The following is a 23411-nucleotide window of genomic DNA, read 5'->3' as shown; positions in this document are numbered from 1 at the left end:
TCCTCGTCACCTCGTCACACGTGCTCTCTGTGCTACACATTGACAAGCACAGACAGGGTGATCTGCACAGGAAACGCTTATGGAAAGAACGATGAAATCTACAGAGGATTTCTTCAAATCTCATCCCCTAAAGGCAGGAACGTCTTTAACATTTTGGAGGCCTGGGCAGGATAATAGAGCCTCTATGACTTCGACAGATAACTATCTAGACACGCGGTAGCGTGTCAGCCAAGTTCAGGTAACAGAACTGGCGAGCAGCACCGTGTGTACTTTTACACGAACCATTTGGAGCCACTTTTAGCCCCCTCATAACCCAAAATTTATTTGACATAATCATATCAAATTTAGCACATAGATTAAGACTTGCGAAATACACATGTGCTCCCAATTTCAAAAACACATCTCAAATAATTAATTAGATATTAATGGTCAAAAATCGTCATTTTTATCACTGACTGACCTATAGATCAAAATTCTTACCCAGTTCCAGGTGACCTAGAAAGTTCAAATTTGGTATACAGGTAGGTAATCAGGTGTATACAGGGAAAATCTGAAACTGGTAATTTTTGATCATTTTATAAAAATATTTCATGTTATTGGTTTTAGTAGGAACACTTGTTACTTACATGTATTTATTACTTTATCAAAAACTGGGATTTAGTATTAATTTTTGTTTCAATATTTAGCGCACATCAATGGTGTAAAATCATTATACTTATATTTTTTTTTTTTATATAGTATAGGTTGGCGGACGAGCATATGAGCCTCCTGATGGTAAGTGGCCACCATCGCCCATAGACAATGACGCTGTAAGAAATATTAACTATCCCTTACATCGTCAATGCGCCACCAACCTTGGGAACTAAGATGTTATGTCCTTTGCGCCTGTAGTTACACTGGCTCACTCACCTTTCAAACCGGAACACAACAATACCGCGTACTGTTGTTTGGCGGTAGAATAACTGATGAGTGGGTGGTACCTACCCAGACGGGCTTGCACAAAGCCCTACCACCAAGATTAAAAAATAAATAATATGCATTTCGAAATACAGCGCGCGACGCGACGCCGGGATAGGAGCGTTGTGGTACAACGTTGACACGAACGTGCCCGCGCCAGTGGCAACCGCGCTCATTAGAATTATTCCAATGCCTTCCGATGGAAGCTGTACCTCTAGTACGAGATTCAATACTTCATGCGTTAATAACGTATTGTCTTCTCGAAATCGTTTATAAAGTATTTGCATTCGGTAGAATTAGTTTAAGATTATACGTTTATGTTAAAACCATAACAATCGTCTAGTCATTCGAAATATACTACTATGTTACAATTTATATTTCTATCTCACTTCACACGATAAAAAGTTAACAAAAAAACATTTTGTTTCAAATAGGTACCTACGTCCTAATAATTTAAGTATAAAAAGTAATTATATCCCATCAAAAATTAGATCTTAGATCTCGCTTCTTTTGTCGTCAGGAGTCAACAACCAAGGCTTATATCTTAATATTGTACTTGGCTCTCATTTCACATTTATGTTTTTGATGGGATTTTGTTTATTTTTAAACAAGGTTATTGGTTCATTTTTATTAACAATCACCTGTTTATATCATACTTATTTGATCTGAGGGGCCCCTATCGATCATGGGGTCGGGCACTTGCCCAAGGTGCGAGGGGATACCTAAGGGGTTAAATGGAGGATTAAAGTTGATATAAAAAAAATTGTCATTTCTGATTTTAGAAATCTGGAAATCACTTTAAATAATATTGACACATGGCGGATCCAGTAAACAACTTAAAATCAAGGAAATAAAACACAAGTTCATAAAAAAGCTATTTATTTACAAGAAAATTTCAAATAAAAAAATCTATACTAAATAAATTCACATATTAATACATTAGAAGTTAAACCTGCCTAGAGAGATCACGACGCAGCATCGACGTTACAACTACTCGGAACAATCAAACGATATCTTAGGAATTAGAAACGATTACAAAACACACAAATATGTAAATTTATCGAGAAACAAACAAATATTAAAGACATTTTATTTCAATTTATATTATTTTTTGTGAAGGCAATACTGGTTCTACGTATAATTTATTTTATTAGAATATTATCAAACAGCAAGAATGCTTTAAGCATAAGCTGGCGCTTTATATACACTAATATTGCTGTCATTATATGTATTTTTTATATCAATCCGTCCTAGATAATTAAAACAGTCAAATGATATAAATGATTAATATACCTATTCATAAGCATAGCGAAGCGTCTTTACCGAGTTCAACAAAAATATCTTTGGTATACTCCATACATACATAATCAATAGAGGGGTGACATGTCGGTCGGAATTATTAAAAAAATCCGCGTCAATTCGAGCAAAGGCAAAATAATAATAATGTTTTATTAATCCGTATTGGCCGAAAGATAGAAAATGGGTCCCCTGGGGGGCAAAAAGTCACGTAAAGAACTTCGTTGCAAAATTAAATATATGAAATTTTTGATCGAAACCATTAAAAGGATTCTTATATTCATAGTATTTAATCTAATTGACAGATCATTCGAATACGTTCATTCAAAACACTCTTGCTTCGTTCGATCAAAATCATTCAAATAGGGAATACGAATGAATAGTTTAATACAATATTATTTTATTCCGAACTATGTCAACAACAAAATATACATCATATATTATTTCCTCGAATTGTGAACAAACAAACCAACCACGCCTGTATATATTATTAGTATTACAATTATTTCCTTCAAACAACACATTCTCGAATGAAATCATCGATCTTCTAATTTAATAAATAAATATCACAATGTATTGCAAACTTATGTCATGAATAGACTTTATTACTAAAATGTAAACAGGTCATGCGAGCACCTGTATGAATGTTTAACAACGCGACTGAACGCCTTAAGATACTCTAGCGCGGGTCTAGTACACAGAGTTACAGTTGAGCTTTAATTTCCATTCGCGAAACAATTACAAGACGCGAACGAGTGTCAAAACTCATTCAAATCATTCAATTTGTCTGCATCAATCTATTTCATATTTATTCGAATTAGTACTTACATATTAATACCAGCGCCGCAAATAAATCTACGAATGCACTCATATTGTTTGGGTTAGTAACCTAACCTAAAGTACGGAGCATTTTGGAGATATTGTAATTCTAACTTTAAAATTTGACTGTCACCAATTTCGAAACACAGCGGCTATGACATGCGCAGCACTTCGGTTTCATGAAGAAAGAAACGCGTGTACGTCTCGGGAAGAACGAAAGTGATAGTTTTAACTAATCTAAGTCGAACGTGAGTAAGAGAAAGGAAAGGCAGACAGACTGGCGCCGTAATGCGTTACGTAACGAACCGGTTTACCCTTCCATAAGCAGTTATCATTTCAAAAACATTCTAGGGGTAACATCGACAATACCTTAAGAGAATCTATTTGTGTCAATTTAGCGCGCTCAAACGGATGAATAGTAAGCTAACAAAATGATCACACACACATCTTAAATAAGCCACAACAAACATATTGTTGCAATCAGGAACCAAATCTCTACCACATACAACGCTAAACCCAAGCTTTTCTCGCTGCGGTGGCGTTAATACGTTCGTAACGCATAATATTTGTGGAGTCGTCACTGTTAGTGCAAAGATATGATTAAATTATGTCTTATATCACATCAGTCTAGTAAACATCAATCCCTGCTGTTGTCAAGGTAACTGGTGTCTGAGACACTCTACCTTCCGAATCAGTAGCTTTACCTTTAACTCAACACTATAATTTGATAATTCAAGAGTGCTTTTATGAGTTACATGAATATAGTATATTTTGATTCAATTCCCATTGATGGTGGAATAAATTTTTGGCATATTTCGCTCCAGGACAGAGCTGACGGACGCCAGGCGAGAGATATGAAGTGTGCAGTCGTTATAGCCTAGTGCCTCTACTGCGAACTGTACTATATTTCGTTTGTTTAAAACTTTAACAGTGAACATGATGTTTCTAATTATCTTTCTTCAACTACTTCTGTCTGCGTACGCACCAATTATTCCAACCATTAGGCATGTGTTCGGTGCATCGAAACACATCTAAAACCAGATGTCGTCGGAACATCAGATGTTAGCAAAAATACAATTTGCGCAAATGAAAAAGTTCAAATTTCATACTGATTACTGAAGATAAGACAGTAGTCTTATCTTTGATTTATTGAATCGACATTTTCAACGAATCACTGGCTACCGACAGTCCAAAACCAGCGACATTGATGTAGCACGAATATTATTGCTTATGGAGATATCCTGAAAAGGTTTCGAAGTTAAAATGGTCAAACTATAGTTCTGCTACACTGACTTGAATTTGACAGCCAAACTACGTACAGTACGACGCAACTTAGATGTCACATCGGCAATATTCGTAAACCCGATCACATCCGAATTAAGTACGCTCTCCCAAATTATCAATATTTATTTCTCATGTGAATATGATCTTCACACAAACGTAAGAACTTGTAATATCATACGACCTAATATATTCGCCAATTTGACCTGTTGACTTCCAAGCAGGATACATTAATTGAAATAATTGTATTTAATTAACATGACGTTGTATTTTTTAAATGTTAAAAAAGAGTAACTACTGAGTTTCTTGCCGGTTCTTCTCGGTAGAATCTACTTTCCGAACCGGTGGTAGCTTCACTTAATTGTAAAATGACGATTCAAAAGTGCTTATAAAAGCCTACTTGAATAAAGTTTATTTTGATTTTGATTTTTTGATTTGATTTTGACACGTCGACTTAGATGCACTTGCTTTCTCTGACCCGTGAATCTATAGCGACGAATAGCGTCGAATGGCGTGATGGGGAGCTATTTCTATTGGTCGTGTAAATCGGCAGTGATCGGCTTTATTTTCATTCCATTGCATTTTCCGATGCTACATCTAATTTGTGTCGTACTATATACGATATTCGACACCGTAAACCCACAGATTATTCAGATCTCGACTAATGTTTCAAGGTCACCGTTTGCGTACCGTCACCAACGCCGTTACAGCCGATCGCGAGTGCTATCCGACATTAATTAACCAACGTTGTCATGAAGTAGGTTTGTGCACCGGGTCACTCTAACAACAAACACTCCGCTATTTTATATTTATATTACTTTCGAAATTGATTTTATTTATGAAATATGTCGAAATGTATTCATTGTGGTAGGTGATGGGACCACTACATATTACCTTATGAATTTTCAGACCTCCGTTGTGTCATTAATCATACTTACATACATGTATGTGTATGATTACTCAACGGAGATAGTATATAGATATTTGATAGCGGCGACGCTCCAAGGCAAATCATATCGACATTGAGTGAGTGGCACTCGTGCTTACAGTAGGCGTTAGTGTGCGTGAGTAACTAAAAGTAGAGACAGCAAAACAATACAAGTTAAATTTATTTAATGAATTAGTTTAATACGCTGGGAGCGCCCTCGCGATTAAACTGACAGACAGATCTGTTAGCTGGGAGCGCCCTCGCGATTAACTGACAGACAGACCGGCCTGTACAAAGCCCTGTAACTGTAACTAAAGTAAAATAATCAACGCTAAAAGCTGTGTTTCAATTCCTCCTTTTTTCGCTTTTGATTGAGGCGTTTTATTGCTTATTAAAGTATAACATTTAAAACGTTGTGTATATATTTGACTAAAGTGACTGCTCAAGCAGTTTGTATGCAGAACATATTATACAATTTTGTCGATACTGTGGTTGAGTTTGTTGCCGGCGTCGTTCGAAAGCGTCCTGACTACAGGATATTTCGTGGCAACTTTCATGTTCACTTACTTACGGCTACCCGTGACGGCGCGTTATCTTAGCGTGTTTGAGTCGGTCGGTAGTGGCTATGGTCTAGAAGACCATGATGTCGGTGCGCGGCGTGTCGCTGAGGTTGTCGTCGATGGTGAGGTACATGTTGAAGGAGAAGAACATGGCGGTGGCGGACAGGAAGTGCCAGGCGTCGTGCGAGTCGTAGAGCTGCAGCAGCGAGCACACGCGGTTGCGGCGCCGCGACTGCGCCGGCGACAGCGCCCAGTCCGTGCTCAGGTCCAGGTACAGGTAGCTGGAGCCGGCCCACACGGCGTACGTCAGCGCGATGAACGCCCAGCTGTACCACGCGATGGTCTCGCGGTGCAGCAGCTTCATCGCGATGTAGAACAGCGTGTACAGGAACAGGTTGCTCATCAGCACCAGCAGCAGGTGCGACGCGAAGTCGCGGCCGTGCTGCGACAGCCTGCGAGCGTCGGGGGGGTTAACGACCCTGTGTGTAGCGTGGAGCGTGTGGGGTGTGCGGGTGTGTGTGTGTGTGGGGGGGCGTACCCGTAGGCGGCGAGCGCCCAGTTGGCGAGGTTGGCGAGCAGCAGCAGCACGCAGCGGCCGGCGCGCGCGGGCGTGACGGCGGCCAGCGGGCGCGCCGAGTGTGTGTGTGGGGTGTGGGGGTGTGTGTGTGTGTGGGGGGGCGTACCCGTAGGCGGCGAGCGCCCAGTTGGCGAGGTTGGCGAGCAGCAGCAGCACGCAGCGGCCGGCGCGCGCGGGCGTGACGGCGGCCAGCGGGCGCGCCGAGTGTGTGTGTGGGGTGTGCGGGTGTGTGTGTGTGTGGGGGGGCGTACCCGTAGGCGGCGAGCGCCCAGTTGGCGAGGTTGGCGAGCAGCAGCAGCACGCAGCGGCCGGCGCGCGCGGGCGTGACGGCGGCCAGCGGGCGCGCCGAGTGTGTGTGTGGGGTGTGCGGGTGTGTGTGTGTGTGGGGGGGCGTACCCGTAGGCGGCGAGCGCCCAGTTGGCGAGGTTGGCGAGCAGCAGCAGCACGCAGCGGCCGGCGCGCGCGGGCGTGACGGCGGCCAGCGGGCGCGCCGAGTGTGTGTGTGGGGTGTGCGGGTGTGTGTGTGTGTGGGGGGGCGTACCCGTAGGCGGCGAGCGCCCAGTTGGCGAGGTTGGCGAGCAGCAGCAGCACGCAGCGGCCGGCGCGCGCGGGCGTGACGGCGGCCAGCGGGCGCGCCGAGTGTGTGTGTGGGGTGTGCGGGTGTGTGTGTGTGTGGGGGGGCGTACCCGTAGGCGGCGAGCGCCCAGTTGGCGAGGTTGGCGAGCAGCAGCAGCACGCAGCGGCCGGCGCGCGCGGGCGTGACGGCGGCCAGCGGGCGCGCCGAGTGTGTGTGTGGGGTGTGCGGGTGTGTGTGTGTGTGGGGGGGCGTACCCGTAGGCGGCGAGCGCCCAGTTGGCGAGGTTGGCGAGCAGCAGCAGCACGCAGCGGCCGGCGCGCGCGGGCGTGACGGCGGCCAGCGGGCGCGCCGAGTGTGTGTGTGGGGTGTGCGGGTGTGTGTGTGTGTGGGGGGGCGTACCCGTAGGCGGCGAGCGCCCAGTTGGCGAGGTTGGCGAGCAGCAGCAGCACGCAGCGGCCGGCGCGCGCGGGCGTGACGGCGGCCAGCGGGCGCGCCGAGTGTGTGTGTGGGGTGTGCGGGTGTGTGTGTGTGTGGGGGGGCGTACCCGTAGGCGGCGAGCGCCCAGTTGGCGAGGTTGGCGAGCAGCAGCAGCACGCAGCGGCCGGCGCGCGCGGGCGTGACGGCGGCCAGCGGGCGCGCCGAGTGTGTGTGTGGGGTGTGCGGGTGTGTGTGTGTGTGGGGGGGCGTACCCGTAGGCGGCGAGCGCCCAGTTGGCGAGGTTGGCGAGCAGCAGCAGCACGCAGCGGCCGGCGCGCGCGGGCGTGACGGCGGCCAGCGGGCGCGCCGAGTGTGTGTGTGGGGTGTGCGGGTGTGTGTGTGTGTGGGGGGGCGTACCCGTAGGCGGCGAGCGCCCAGTTGGCGAGGTTGGCGAGCAGCAGCAGCACGCAGCGGCCGGCGCGCGCGGGCGTGACGGCGGCCAGCGGGCGCGCCGAGTGTGTGTGTGGGGTGTGCGGGTGTGTGTGTGTGTGGGGGGGCGTACCCGTAGGCGGCGAGCGCCCAGTTGGCGAGGTTGGCGAGCAGCAGCAGCACGCAGCGGCCGGCGCGCGCGGGCGTGACGGCGGCCAGCGGGCGCGCCGAGTGTGTGTGTGGGGTGTGCGGGTGTGTGTGTGTGTGGGGGGGCGTACCCGTAGGCGGCGAGCGCCCAGTTGGCGAGGTTGGCGAGCAGCAGCAGCACGCAGCGGCCGGCGCGCGCGGGCGTGACGGCGGCCAGCGGGCGCGCCGAGTGTGTGTGTGGGGTGTGTGGGTGTGTGTGTGTGTGGGGGGGCGTACCCGTAGGCGGCGAGCGCCCAGTTGGCGAGGTTGGCGAGCAGCAGCAGCACGCAGCGGCCGGCGCGCGCGGGCGTGACGGCGGCCAGCGGGCGCGCCGAGTGTGTGTGTGGGGTGTGCGGGTGTGTGTGTGTGTGGGGGGGCGTACCCGTAGGCGGCGAGCGCCCAGTTGGCGAGGTTGGCGAGCAGCAGCAGCACGCAGCGGCCGGCGCGCGCGGGCGTGACGGCGGCCAGCGGGCGCGCCGAGTGTGTGTGTGGGGTGTGCGGGTGTGTGTGTGTGTGGGGGGGCGTACCCGTAGGCGGCGAGCGCCCAGTTGGCGAGGTTGGCGAGCAGCAGCAGCACGCAGCGGCCGGCGCGCGCGGGCGTGACGGCGGCCAGCGGGCGCGCCGACAGCGAGCGCGCCGCGCGCCACAGCACCTCGCCGTCTGCGGGACCAACACAATCAAATCATCATTTCTTCAAGTAGACCTTTACAAGCACTTTTGAAGCGACATTTAGCAACTATTATTGAGTTAAGTTCCCACCGGTACGGAAATAGAAAGAAATAGAAAGGGACCCAAAATTGATCCTTGTGGAACACTCATTTTTAACGTCCAGATCCAGATCCAGAAGATTTTATTCCATTAATGAAAACTTGCTGAAGTATGAAGCAATGAGATCAAGAGCCCTACCTTTAACGCCGTAATATTTGAGCTTATAAAGAAGCGTCTCGTGTTTTACACAATCAAATGCTTTAGATGAATCACAGAATACTCCAAAAGCATTCTGTGATTTCTCCCAAACATCGTAAATATGTTAAAAGTGCTATTCTGGTATCAGTTGTCGAGCGACCTCTTCTAAAACATTTTCTAAGACCTCTACCAAGGCAGTCGCGCCACTCACCGAGTCGGAACCTGCCCAGGTAGTAGATCTGGAACGTCATCACGAGGCACGTGACCAGGTGCAGGACGGTGAACGCCACCCAGAAGTAGAAGTTAGCGTTCAGGACGCCGACGAGTCCTGTGCCGTCACAGTATATGTTATGTCTTTCAAACGAACATATTCCATTTAAAGTTAAAAAAGCAATAAAGGGTCAAAATATTATGGTACACAAAATTTAGAAAAATCATTAATACATGAGGATCCAACTAGAAGGACCATAAATGTAAATTACGTTTGTAAATTAAATAGTAGCAATATTTTGTTTTTTATTGTTGGCGGACGAGCATATGGGCCACCTGATGGTAAGTGGTTACCATCGCCCATAGACAATGACGCTGTAAGAAATAATAACCATTCCTTACATCGTCAATGTACCACCAACCTTGGGCACTAAGATTTTATGTCCCTTATGCCTGTAGTTACACTGGCTCACTCACCCTTCAGACCGAAACACAACAATACTGAGTACTGTTATTTGGCGGAAGAATAACTGATGTGTGTGGTACCTACCCAGACGGGCTTGCACAAAGCCCTACCACCAAGTAAATTTACCAAAAAGTATATTTTTGATTCGGACATTGTAACTTTACAAGGAATTGTGATACCATCTTGCGTGCATTGTCGGACCGCTGGGATTCACCAATACTAGCTCACTGGATACGACTTCACGTAGTCCAGTAGAATAGTTTAAAATTAGTTTAAAAAAAATGTTATACATACATAATTAAGTAAAATTGCTTTTGTGAACTTACTAACCAAATTTAGGTATTAAGATTAATTTATTTATTTTTACTAACACTAAATGGATCTATGTAAATTATGGTCTGAAATAAATGATTATTATTATTATTATTATTATAGCATGTCGGTGAGAGTGAGAGTGAGAGTGAGAGTGAGGTGAGGTGGGGTTGTGTTATACCGATGAATATGATGAGCGCGAGCACGCCGAAGGTGGCGTGCGCGCGCGCGTTGACGTCGGCGTGGCGCGCCTGGTACAGCCGCACCATGCACAGCACCGCCGTCACGTACATGAACGACGTGTCGAACTGGAAGTTCATGCTGTTGGGGCACACGTGGTAGGCCGCCGACAGCAGCCCCTCGCTCACCAGCGCCGCGCCCATCGCGTACAGCAGCCCGAAGTGCTGCGGGATGCCCAGCTCCTTCTGCGGCGGAGACGCACTTGTAATGGTTATAGGTTGGCGGACGAGCATATGGGCTACCTGATGGTAAGATGTTACGTCCCTTGCGCCTGTAGTTACACTGGCTCACTCACCCTTCAAATCGGAACACAACAATACTGAGTACTGTTATTTGGCGGTAGAATAACTGATGAGTGGGTGGTACCTACCCAGACGGGCTTGCACAAAGCCCTACCACCAAGTGAGTGTGCGTGTGCGTTACCCCGCCCCCCCCCCCCGCGCCCACCTGCTGCTGCGTGCGGCGCTCGTGCGCGCGCTGCCGGCGCCACACCTGCGCCACGAACAGCGCGCCGAGCAGCACGTAGCCCAGGTTGGAGTACACGTGGTTGAAGTCCGACAGCGCCAGCAGCGGGTGCGCGCACAGGAAGTTGAAGTAGCAGAGGTCCTGGTTGCCCGACTGGTTGAGCAGCTGCGGACGGCAACGGGTCTCGTTATTGCGCGGCGTGACATGGGGCGCTGGGGCGGGGGGGGGGGGCGCTCACCCGCTGGTAGGTGACGACGAGCTGCACGACGGGCAGCGTGTAGAACACGGCCACCGTCAGCACGTTCCACAGGTACAGCCGCGAGCGCGCCGACAGCACGCGCGCCCGGCACCTGGGGGGGGGGGCAAGGTAAAGATCTCGACCAATGAAATCGCGTCATTTCAATGTCAACATTATTTTATCTTCACGAGGAGTACTTCTCACAAAATATAGTAGTACCTAGTGCTGTGGTTTGCACAGACTATATACAAGAAGGTTTTACTTTAGGATTAGAAAATCCTAGTAATGGTGCCTAGTGCTGTGGTCGGTACAGACTATATACAAGAAAATTTTACCTTTTTACTTTTATGCAAAATATCAATTGGGTACCGAAGTTCGAATTATTTTGAACATTATCTGTTGTAAGTTTGGCTTATTTAATATTCTTTCTATTAAAGTCTTGCCTCGACAAGCTGGCGACGCAGAGCTTCCCGCCGAGCAGGTACGCGTCGCGCTCGGCGGCGCCGTCGAGCGTCGACAGGTCCGTGTCCGTGTCCGACGACGAGCTGCCGTCTGGTTGTATAAATAAATATAAATATTGGACAACATCACACACATTACTCTGATCCCAATGTAAGTAGCTGAAGCACTTGTGTTGTGGAAAGTCAGAAGTAGCGACGATGCTACAACAATTCTGGTGCGAGAGAATTAAAGGAAACATCACTCAAACTTAACTAACGCCATCTAGTGGCGATTTAATTTTGTTATTTGCCAAATTAATTTATGATAGTGAATGTCATCATTATTAATTGATTTGCGCCAATTAAGAAAATAAATGAGCAAAGAAATCGTGTACACAGAAATTGTTGCATGTGTTGTATAAGAAAGTACGTTAACGACCTGAACACGTAAGCTTTGGCTAATTTTGTGTAGACTGTACTGTATTCGAATTAACGCTACCACCGATTTGGAATGTAAATGATTACGAAGAACTGGCTTGAAAGTTATTTAACAAATCAAAAGAGAAAAAACGGAAAAAGATACGCTACGTGGTGATGAGTGGGTGAGTGCGTGCGTGCGTACCTCCGTGCTGTCCGGCTGCGTGCGTGGAGCTGCCGCTCGAGTCGTTGACCACGCGGCGCCTGCGCACGCGCGAGTCGCCCCCCTCGTGCGGGGTGGGGGGCGCCAGCAGCCGCTCTGCGGACACAACCCTCGTTAGCTCGGGCCGGGGGGGGGGGGGGCGTGAGGGCCGGGGATGGGGGGGTATGTTGTCACCTTGGCGGTCACGCGGGCGGTAGCGCTGGCAGAGCACGGCCAGCGCGAACAGCACGTAGAAGGACAGGAAGAAGGCGAGCGCCGCGCCCGCCGCGATGAAGTACTCCTGGTACGATATCGTCTGGATTATCTTGAAGCTGAAACGGACACGTTGCTCGCGTTACATGACGTCACTCACATACGATCTCAGCGACATTTTGTAACACACACAAACACACACAAATAGTTTACTAGATGTTGACAGCCGCTGATTCCGGACTTTCTACGAAATGTCTCAAACTTCACGATTGAAAAGACACTGGTACCATACGTGTAGTTCCTGGTATTTCTAGGTAGTTGAAGAAATCCCGGTTTATTCCATTAGTAAAACAGACAGTCTGGAAGGAGACGGCAGATAGGGATACGTAAAGAGCCGAAAGGTCTGAGACCCTCCAAACAAAAGCCTGTGGACTGGTACTTGGGACCACAAGCGTGTAACATTGCCACCAAGGTCGTGAAGGTTCTACTCTTAGACGAGGTCTTTGCGTTGGCGCGAAATACCACACAAGATAATCTGATACGTTACGCCAAAACAATCTGACTCGTGCATAACATCCATCACAAAGGTTTTAGCCAACAGCATTTGAGTTGGCCTGTTCTCTCACCTGAAGGTCTTGACCCTGCCGTCGCCGGTGGCGACGCTGGCGCGGCCCTGCCAGCCGAAGTAGTGCGCCATGTTGGGCAGCGAGTCGTTGGCGGCGCCCGCGCAGTCGTCGTCCGACGTCTTCACGATGAACACGATGTAGAAGCCCAGCGGGAACGTGTCTTGCTGCGAACACGACACGTCACGTCACGTCACCAATGCGATGGCATTTAGTGTTTCACTTCAGCTTAACGATACAACATATATATATATATATATATATATAATCACAAGATATTTGGTCTGGGGCAAGGGAGGGATTGAATATGTGGCGAATAAATGGGGAAGTGTATTTTTTTATGATATTAGTTGCTTGACAAGCAAATGGGCAACATGTTAAGTAGTTACCACCGCCCATAGACAATGGCACTGTAAGAATAATTAACCTCACATCGCATGTGATGCAATGCGCCACCACTTGGGCACACATACTATATCCCTAATGCCTGTAGTTACACTCACTCACAAAATAAATCACAAAAGATATATATATATATATAGTACGACACAAATTAGGTGTAGCATCGCTATATATTCACGCGTCAGAGAAAGCAAGTACATGTAAATCGACGCGTCAAATTGACGAATATATTAGGTCATATGATATTACACGTTATAACGTTTGTGCAAAGATCATATTCGCATGAGACATAAATATTGATAGTTTGGGACAGGGTACTCAATTCAGATGTGATCGGTTTTACGAATTTTGGCGATGTGACATCTAAGTTGTGTCGTACTATACTCGGTCTAGGGCAAGGAGAAATATTGAATTTGTAGCGAATAAATGGGGAAGCGTATTTTTTTATGTTATTGACTTGACGAGCAAATGGGCCACCTCATGGTAAGTAGTTACCACCGCCCATAGACAATGGCGCTGTAAGAATAATTAACCTTACATCGCCAATGCGCCACCTGTAGTTACACAAACTCACAAAATAAACCTCCACAATATTGAATACTGCTGTGTCGCAGTAGAATATTTGATGAGTAGGTGATAACTACGCACTATATAGCTACCATAAGAATATACATATGTATACACTTAAATGTAAGTACTTAAATCAATACAAGGTTATATCTGTAAACAAAATAAAGTTAGCCAGGTGACAACCCTCACCGTGAGCGTGATCCCGCCGCGGCGCGTCATGGTGAGGTAGTACCCGTCGTACAGGATGTCGCGCTCGTTGTCGAACACCGGGCACTGCCGACAACACCACGTGCATTACTCTGAGCCCAATGTTAGTAGCTGAAGCACTTGGGTTATGGAAGATCAGATGTAACATCGACTCGGACAGAAATCGAACCCGGGTCTTCGTAGTGGCATACCCGTGAAAACCGGAGTACAAGTGGGTATGAGTAGTGACTCGACCACGGAGGTCGTCAAATTCCAGGGAAATACCATGAAGGGTTAGCCAGTACTTAGTAATTCCATCGTACTGATAAATTTCGAAGCCGACTCATATATATATTAATATACATGTTTAAATTTTGTTTTGGGATCCATCGTAAGACGTCGATTCTGGAAGATGTACTAACTTGTCTTTGTCACCACCAATTATGGAAACTTGGTGAAAAGATGTGACACCATGAACTCGACACTAAAATTGGATCAATACAGATGAAGTATTGTTGTTCTAATCGTGATACTATGATACGGGTTGCACAAAAATAGAAAATTAACACCGTAAATGTCCCCCTGCTGGGATAATACCTTACTCTCCCTTTTGAGGAGAAGGTTTGGAGGTCATATCACCTCGATAATCCTATGCGGATTAGTGACATGATATGGACATGTGGCAGAATTTTATTGAAAAAATATCATGAGGGGAACCTGAAAAATTCTTAAAAATCCATTGATGCTTGCCTGAATTCGAAAAACGCAGTCATTAGTTAAGATGAGGTCAGCAAAGTATACACAACGAGAACAGATGCTTAGAGCAGAATGCATAGAAGCTCACCGAGAAGTTTTGTATGGAGACGACGGCGCAGATGTCGTCATCGGACTCTATCATGACGATCACGCTCTTCGGCTTCGACAGCCAGCCGTAGTCGGTCCTCAGGTTGCTCCTCAGCATGTACCTGTCCAGGGTCACCTTCTCGTTCGTATCCAGCTCTTTATTACAAATGAACTTCTTCTTGATGCTCTGAGAGTCGAGGTCCACGACTTCATTGGGCCCCTGGTCGAAGGGGTAGAAGTAGTACTTGGGCTGACTGGGCGTGCTCGTCATATTGACCACCGTGTTCATTTTTATGTAGAAGTTCTCCACAGTCTGCACCACTATGGTCACCTTTATCGGATCGGGTGACGATGACGTCAGGTGCACTATTGGCGTGTTCAAGTTTGTTATCTCTGAAACAAACAATATTCAATATACAATATTTTCATTGAAAATTAAACACAATTCAAAATAATTTGCAACGAAAACTAACGCATTTATGTTAATGAGTGTGCGGTGCACGATCGGATGTTACTGGTTCGTCCTGACCAATCAGGACCGGGCAAATTTTAACGACTGGCCAATAAGCATAAGATATACAAAACGGGCTTGTGTGCAAACACGGACATTCTCTATTTAAGACGGCAAACCGACACAGACAGAGACCAGAAGCGCAGATTAGTGTAACGCTATCGACTTCTAGCTCCAGACTACTAAAAACATTTACTAGGCCAGTGATTTATCAATTATTGTATCCCAAACATCTCTATTATGAATTATTTTATGGCATAGGTTGAGTAAAGGTCTTAAGCAGGGATGTGGGTGGATATAGAGGTAGAGGACGACCATGGAAACGATGGATGGGTTGTGTGAAAGAAGATATGGTTAGAGAGAATGTTACGTGTGAGATGACGTCTGACAGAGAGGTATGGAAGGAGAAAACATGCTGCGCCGACCCCAAATAGAATTGGGATAAGGGAGGATGATGATGAGTTTATGGACCACCATGATGGTAAGTGGTCAATACTGTACATAGACAGCGACGCTGTAAGAAATATTAAGCAATTCCTACATCGCCAATGCGCCTCAAACCTTGGAAACTTAAGATGTTATGTCCGTTGTGTCTGTAGTTACACTGGCTCACTCACCCATCAAACCGAAACACAATACCACTGAATTCTGTTGGGTGGTCCTAGAATATCTGATGAGTGACTGGTACCTCACCAGACGGCCTACCACCAAGTTTGGTTCGGAGAACTGGTTACAGACAGAGATAACGTCATATATCAGGCAGCGTTTTAGGAGTGAGGTGTTCATGTAGCGGTAGTGTTCTAGGCGACCACTTACCACCACTTATCACAATCACTGCTGTTCGTAATATGAACATATAAAGAGACATATATCTTGTGACGCAATTACGATGTCGCTCTTGTAGTTAATCGAGTCGAGATGGCCCAGTGGTTAGAACGCGTGCATTTTAACCGATGATTTCGGGTTCAAACCCAGGCAGGCACCGCTGATTCATGTGCTAAATTTGTCTTTATAATTCATCTCGTGCTCAGCGGTGAAGGAAAACATCGCGAGGAAACCTGCATGTGACAAATTTCATAGAAATTCTGCCATATGTGTATTCCACCAACCCGCATTGGAAGAGCGTGGTGGAATATGTTCCTTCTCCTAAAAGGGAGAGGAGGCCTTAGCCCAGCAGTGGGAATTTACAGGCTGATGTTGTTGGTGTATTGTGTTAATACACATCGTATCGTATCGTAAATACAGTCAATGCTATTCTTTATTTGAAGTTCTTAAAAATATAATGTCTTGATGAAAGCTTGATTTAGAATTTATAGGAAAAGTCGGCTCCTATCGGGCTTGGAGTTTGGATCTTTGTATAATTTTTGTTGTAATAAATTTATCAAAATTAATTTTGTTTTGTTAATAATATAAACAGTCACAACAACAATAACAGAGTTACAAGGTAAGTATCCCCTGTTATTGACTCCTTGTATTTAAGCGATAATAATTGTTGAATAAGTTCAATTTAAAAATAGTTATGCATTTGCTTATTTTGTTATGTACTTTGTGCCTGTAAATATTCCTCACTCTCACTAGGGTAAAACAAAAATAGCTTAGCGGCAGAGTGCAGCAACAACACAAACATAGCTTAGACATAACACAATGACGGATATGCAATAAGCACTTTTTTAAGCACTTTAAAGCTGCTTCATCGTTCCATGAGTAACGTAACGTGCACTGAGCTTTAGCGATCATTACTATAGCAATATTCGCATGAATATGTGTAAAAAGCTTTACGCATGAACCTACTGTATATTGATTTAAAAAAAAAACAGCAAAATATAATTAAAAATATAAGCGAAAAAACTTATAAAAACAATAACAATTATATCGTTTACAAAGAGCGAAAATTTACTAACATTGACTTTTGACTTAAAACAGAAACTGACGGCTTCGCCCTTTGGCTTCGGTGTTGGGATATAATTATGGCTTACACAACGTACAACACCCTTGATAATACATACATATATATGTATATAATTTGATGATAATCAGTTGAGTCGAAACGTAACTAACGTTAACACTTTCGCATTCATATTCATCAGGATTTCGCTTTAGAAAAGTCCACACGAACGGCACTCAGATTGAGTATCGTACTGTTCACTATAAGGTCATATGTCACCTATAGAGTTATATTACTAAAATTACTTTATTTAACTCGCAATGGATACCTTGTAAGTGATTACCAACAGTCATCCTCGCTCATTTAAAACTGATATGTTAGATTCCTTGAGCCTTTAGTTACACTGGCTCTAAGCTCTAAGAATTACACTTTTTGTGGTATATGATAGTAAGTTTAGCTTCTAACACAAAACCCTAATCAATCTAAATCTTAATCTGATGGTAATAACGAGATTTAAAGTCGATTACGTCAACGGAATAGAAAATTTTCGCTCAACGACGACGATATAAATACAAAGATATATATAAAAACTTATTTACGTATCAAAGGGCCACAGTAGACCCTAATCCGGTTTCCATTTACTATAGAAAGCGTGAACAAAAAACAAAACAAAATAAGCATTAGATAATTCACACAACTGATCGAATACTAATAACACAAACTCGCTCAGGAGTAGCGTAAAGATTAATCACAGCTTCGGTTAAGCTGCTGTTAGCATTGGATCAGGTTTAGGGTCCGGACCTAGGAAACATGTCAATGAGGGCCGATATCCTTAAAACGACTAAATTTTCTATATCGATTCAGAACGCCAATTTATTTTTGGTCAATGATATTCTAATAAACAGATATGTTATAGCCATACGAAACAACAGAAAAAAGTGTGCCGCGCCGGGACCGTTTATTTTACATTTCGTTACAAGTAAAAAGGATAGCTTGATAAAAACAATAAGTAAAAGGGATAACTAGATGTTTTAATTACGCAAAACGTATTACTACGTAATTATGATGTATTATAACGTATTACTACGTAAAACGACTAAAGGCAAACGTCCCAATTGGGACGTTTTTCTAGTCTTCACTTTTTGCGTGTTAATAACATATCTGTTTACTAGAACATCATTGTTTTGGTTATAACTAGATCACTAGAGATTTTCTTTAAAAATAACCATACAAAATATATGTAGTTTTTATAAAGTGACGGACACAAAAAATCAGCACCACAGTAAGAAAAACATTACACATATAATCAGCAAAATGAACTAAATCGAAAATGGGAACACTCAATAAAGACTATTATTCATGATTATAAATTCAATTTGAATTCAAATGCCTCGAGGTGCCAATAATTGGGTCAGTCACCCTACAGTCCATACTACACGTGACAAAAATAACACATTATTGACTTAGGACTCACCACAAGTGTCCTGGTCCTCAGAGAAGATGTTGTTATGAGGGCACAGCGTCCTGGATATGTTGGTGAACTGCTCCAGCGTGTCCGGCGTCTGTACCAGCATGGGCAGCTGCCAGGAGAATACACCTGGAAAATTGGTACACCATGACATACCTGTTTCGTATACAATTTAAATTTGTAATTAATTTAATATTTAGACGTTATTGTCAATCACATTTCGAGGCGCCCCAGTGGTTAGAACGCGTGCATCTTAACCGATGATTTCGGGTTCAAACCCAGGCAAACACCACTGTGTATATATATATATATATATATATATATATGTGTGTGCTTAATTTGTGTTTATGATTCATCTCGTGCTCGGCAGTGAAGGAAACATCGTGAGGAAACCTGCATGTGTCTAATTTCATAGAAATTCTGCCACATGTGCATTCCACCAACCCAAATTGGAACAGCGTGGTGGAATATGTTCCAAGCCCTCTCTTTAATGGGAGAGGAGGCCATTAGCCCAGCAGTGGGAAATTTACAGGCTGTTACTTTACTTCACCTTTTTCAATCAATTCATTCGCATCACCTGCTTGTGAAGGGAGGGGGAGGGGTAATTAAGGGTTTAAATTAGATCATGTAACTGTTCTGTACCCCTGAAGCCGTGTTGACCTCACCTTTCTGCTGCCTCGCCGTTATGAACAGCGGGTACGTGCGGTTGGCGAAGTCACTCGCCACCGTCACCCTGGCGGGCGTGTCGTACGCCTCCACGTCCTGAAATAAGACTCATGATATACATGAAGCACATACATGATATACATGATACACATGACATTTAAAGAATAAATAAGACACATGATATACAACACAAGACATTTAAAGAATAAATAAGACACATAATATACAACACAAAACATTTAAAGAATAAATAAGACACATAATATACAACACAAGTCATGACACTTAACCAATGTGATCTGCGTTAGAAATCAGACTGGCATTACTGCACACAACAATTATAAGTCGGGTATGTGGATTATGAGAATGCACACACTTTTGCACAATAGTATGTCCTGGGTTCAAATCTCAAGGGACACTGAACAACTATTCAGCATCCGTTGAGATAAGCCACCGTGTTTAAAAACAGTAAGGATAACAAAACCACAATCAAGACACTAGATTGGCTTAGCCAGATCACCCATGTTAACTTAAAACTTACTATAGAAAACATAACGACCAGTTAGGCTAATTCAAACCTAAATTTTAAACATGGTACACCATCGGAGTCTTCAGTAATGTCAATTCTTTGCATTTAATGTAGGTTAATAAAAATAAATAATACTCACGCCACCAAATTCCATAATATATTCTGTATTTTTACTGACTTCTATTGTGTACGGAACATTGTATTTGTATCTGTGAAACAAAAATTAAATTACTTAAAACACAAACAGACAGAGAAATCATATTATTCAATATAAAAGACTAGCTTTATATCTTCATAAAGGTACTTCATAAATAAAGAAAGACTAAGACTCTATATTATACAACCTTCATATTGAAAAACAAACAAAAACAAATTTATTGTTGTTCTGGCTAGAAGCATTTAAAATTCTCATCTTTTTCTACTAGAATAAGCATGTATAATACTTATGAAACTTCCTTTCCAATCATTATTTATTACTATTCCATATTCATAAAATCCACATTAAACTCCGTTGCATAGTTTAGAAGATCTCAAGTACAGAGGATGGAAAGCAACTTTGCTTTACACTATTTAGAGAAGAATATTAAGGGATAATCTTAAGTTCCTTTTCACTCACATAGGTATCAAAACTCAAACTATTGGAAGTGCTGTTATTGTACATGAATAAAGCATTTTATAACAATGCTTTGTTATGTTCACTGGCTTAAAATATTTGATATTAAATTGATGCTATATTATTGATTGAGCTTTTATATGTTATCTCATTTAGTATGGATTTTCATAAAAGTTGCATAGTTATGTGAATAATGCAGAGATGGCCCAGTGGTTAGAACGCATGCATCTTAACCGATGATTTCGGGTTCAAACCCAGGCAGGCACCGCTGATTCATGTGCTTAATTTGTCTTTATAATTCATCTCGTGCTCAGCGGTGAAGGAAAACATAGTGAGGAAACCTGCATGTGACAAATTTCATAGAAATTCTGCCACATGTGTATTCTACCAACCCGCATTGGAAATTTACAGGCTGTTGTTGTTGTTGTTGTATGTGAATAAATAACGATATATTAATCAAGTACTGTGGGTTGTACACAATATTGCTGAACTGTTAGCCAATGACATGAAATATGTAAATATACAGTTTGTTTGTGATAATTCCTTCTTTGAATGAAATAAACTATATGTAGAAATGTGTCCACTACACAGAACAAAACAAAACTAATAGGTGTATAGTAAAAAGTAACTAAATAACAAGCATTTGAATTAAATAGTCAGTAATTAATAATAATAATAATAATAAATAAATAAATATGAGACCACATCACATACATTACTCTGATCCCAATCAATGTAAGTAGCTGAAGTACTTGTGTTATGGAAATCAGAAGTAACAACAGTATCACAAACACCCAGACCCAAGACAATATAGAAAACTAATGGTAATCTACATCGACTTGCGATCGAACCCGGGACCTCAGAGTGGCGTACCCACGAATACCGGTGTACACACCACTCAACCGAGTGTGAGTTGTCTAATGTAATTGAGTCATTACAAAACGGAAGGGTAAAACAAATCCATACTATCTTATTCAAAGGTACAGTAAAGCTATCATAAGTTGGGCGATCCAATATATTAAAATATATGTCGTAGTTACTCAGCAATTTTATTTTTTAAGTTTATCTGCCGTGGCACAGTTATTAATACAATTAATAGAGTTATCTGAGTGTTTGTGTTTATCTGTACAGCTAGTGTCAAGGAACTCTTGTGTATTTGTTCTTTGTTTATTAGGAAATTATGAATCATATTTTTCATTACCAACTCTATATTACTACTTTTAAAATATTCTAAATAATATAATTAAGCTTAAATGTAATAAAAATTGCAAATAATGCATTTTAGTATGTTGGTCATTTAATGGTGAGACAGTAGAGATATAAATAAAAGGAACATCAATTAAGATATTACACTTCTCAAACCTACAGCATAAAGTGTGTCTGTTAAAATATCTCTAGCTACAATAGGGCTATTTACTCTGAGACAGACTATCAGCAATCACTTATTTTAAGTCATATTAATATATTCATTAATAACATTATCCAAAATTGACTAATTAACAAAATATATTTAAAAACGATTTATTTGTATAATTATAATATAATGTATTAAATACCTATTATACAAGTAACATTTAAATTAAAAAAAAAAACATTTCATGCAAGAATAATCAGTACATCTGATACACAGTTTGTAAGTAAATTGCTTTACTCAACAAAATCTGAAATTACTGAAAGGCGAAAACAATCAGACTATAACAAACTTACGTGTTATTGTAGTGGAATATAATTCCATCATTTATCCTTTGGCAAACGGAGAGAGGAATTAAAAATAGGAATACGAATTTTATCAGCCAACAACTCTTCATCTTGTTACGTCAATACATCTATCGTCTGTGTATAATATTGTGGAAATAATACTTTTGTTTTGCAATAATTCACTAAATACTAAACATTTGGAAAATACTGTTTTAGACAGTGACAAACGTCAGAATAGTCAAATGAACAAAGACAAGGGAAATATGACATTAGTGATTTCGAATGGAATTATCTGGTCAGACTAGGGCTGCACACATTTATTCGTATGATATTTCAATAAGCTATAAAAAATACGTAACACTCCAATTGATATTGTATTTTATGAGAAAACTGTAAAACGACTAAAAATGTATTAGTTAGTAAGTAACCTTGCATGATTTGCATCTTTTAAAAATGTTTATAAAAACTACCATTTGATTTATTAAACTCAAAACGTATCCGACTCTTTTTATGAACTCCACATATGTTTAACTCTAGCCATTTCAATGCTGAAGTGGCGGAAATAAAAGGCGTATGTAAATATGATCGATGAATGAGCACCCGAAATATTGGAGAACAGCTAGCAACCCTATATCCAACAATGGCTAGTGATTGGCTTACGATAACACCTCTAGGTCGAAAAACTCAGTTAAATCAGTCAAAAGCAAGAAAATAGGTAGGTAGTTAGATAAAAATAATAAATGCATGAATTTGGCGAAGCTACACTCTGTGTAATGAACTTTTAAAATGTAACATCTGTTGGTTACGATGTTTATTAAGTAAAACTGGACTTATTGAAAAGAGAAATAGGTCTGTCACTACACAGTACGGATAAACTTCCGATTAGCCGATTCCAATTAGATGTATTTCGACGTGATGCGAATCTAAGAAGTAAAATGCCCGTAAATTTTATTCTCAAACTTGAATTGAAGAAAAATTGGTTTTTTCTTGTTGTTTGCATTTATGGGTATAAATATTATAGTCAAATATTTTTGTCAGAAAAAAAGTTTCCTGCAAAAGCTGTGGGTAATAAAAACAATATGATCTAAAGCAATGTTCTTTTGAGAAAAGTGAGTATATTTTGAAGAATTAACATTAAGTAATCAATAAGAATATTTCGACGAATTCCAATAGTATCGATATTGAAATCGGTAAAAAATATAAATCCATTCGCTGGCGAGGGTGGGCTAAGGGATGTACAGGACGGAGTCACCTCCCCTCCGCTACCACGGTTAGAAATGA

General features: G+C 42.9%; 1 protein-coding gene across 1 annotated transcript; it reads right to left on the bottom strand.

Moving 5' to 3' along the window:
- Positions 1–5900: 5900 nt before the first annotated feature.
- Positions 5901–22372, bottom strand: LOC124541946 (SID1 transmembrane family member 1-like). The gene is made up of 16 exons (XM_047119885.1): positions 22140–22372; positions 19959–20028; positions 19290–19386; positions 18631–18753; positions 14762–15153; positions 13921–14004; positions 12763–12926; positions 12119–12255; positions 11927–12040; positions 11308–11416; positions 10865–10976; positions 10609–10791; positions 10103–10346; positions 9145–9261; positions 8555–8687; positions 5901–6293 (listed from the first exon to the last, which is right to left on the bottom strand). The coding sequence occupies exons 1-16, from the start codon at positions 22238–22240 to the stop codon at positions 5912–5914; spliced, it is 2562 nt and encodes an 853-aa protein (XP_046975841.1). The 5' UTR covers positions 22241–22372; the 3' UTR covers positions 5901–5911.
- Between the last annotated feature and the right edge of the window lie 1039 nt (positions 22373–23411).

Source organism: Vanessa cardui, chromosome 29 (genome assembly GCF_905220365.1).
Source record: "Vanessa cardui chromosome 29, ilVanCard2.1, whole genome shotgun sequence".
In the NCBI taxonomy this organism is placed as follows: domain Eukaryota; kingdom Metazoa; phylum Arthropoda; class Insecta; order Lepidoptera; family Nymphalidae; genus Vanessa; species Vanessa cardui.
This window is presented reverse-complemented; position numbering and strand designations above follow the sequence as displayed.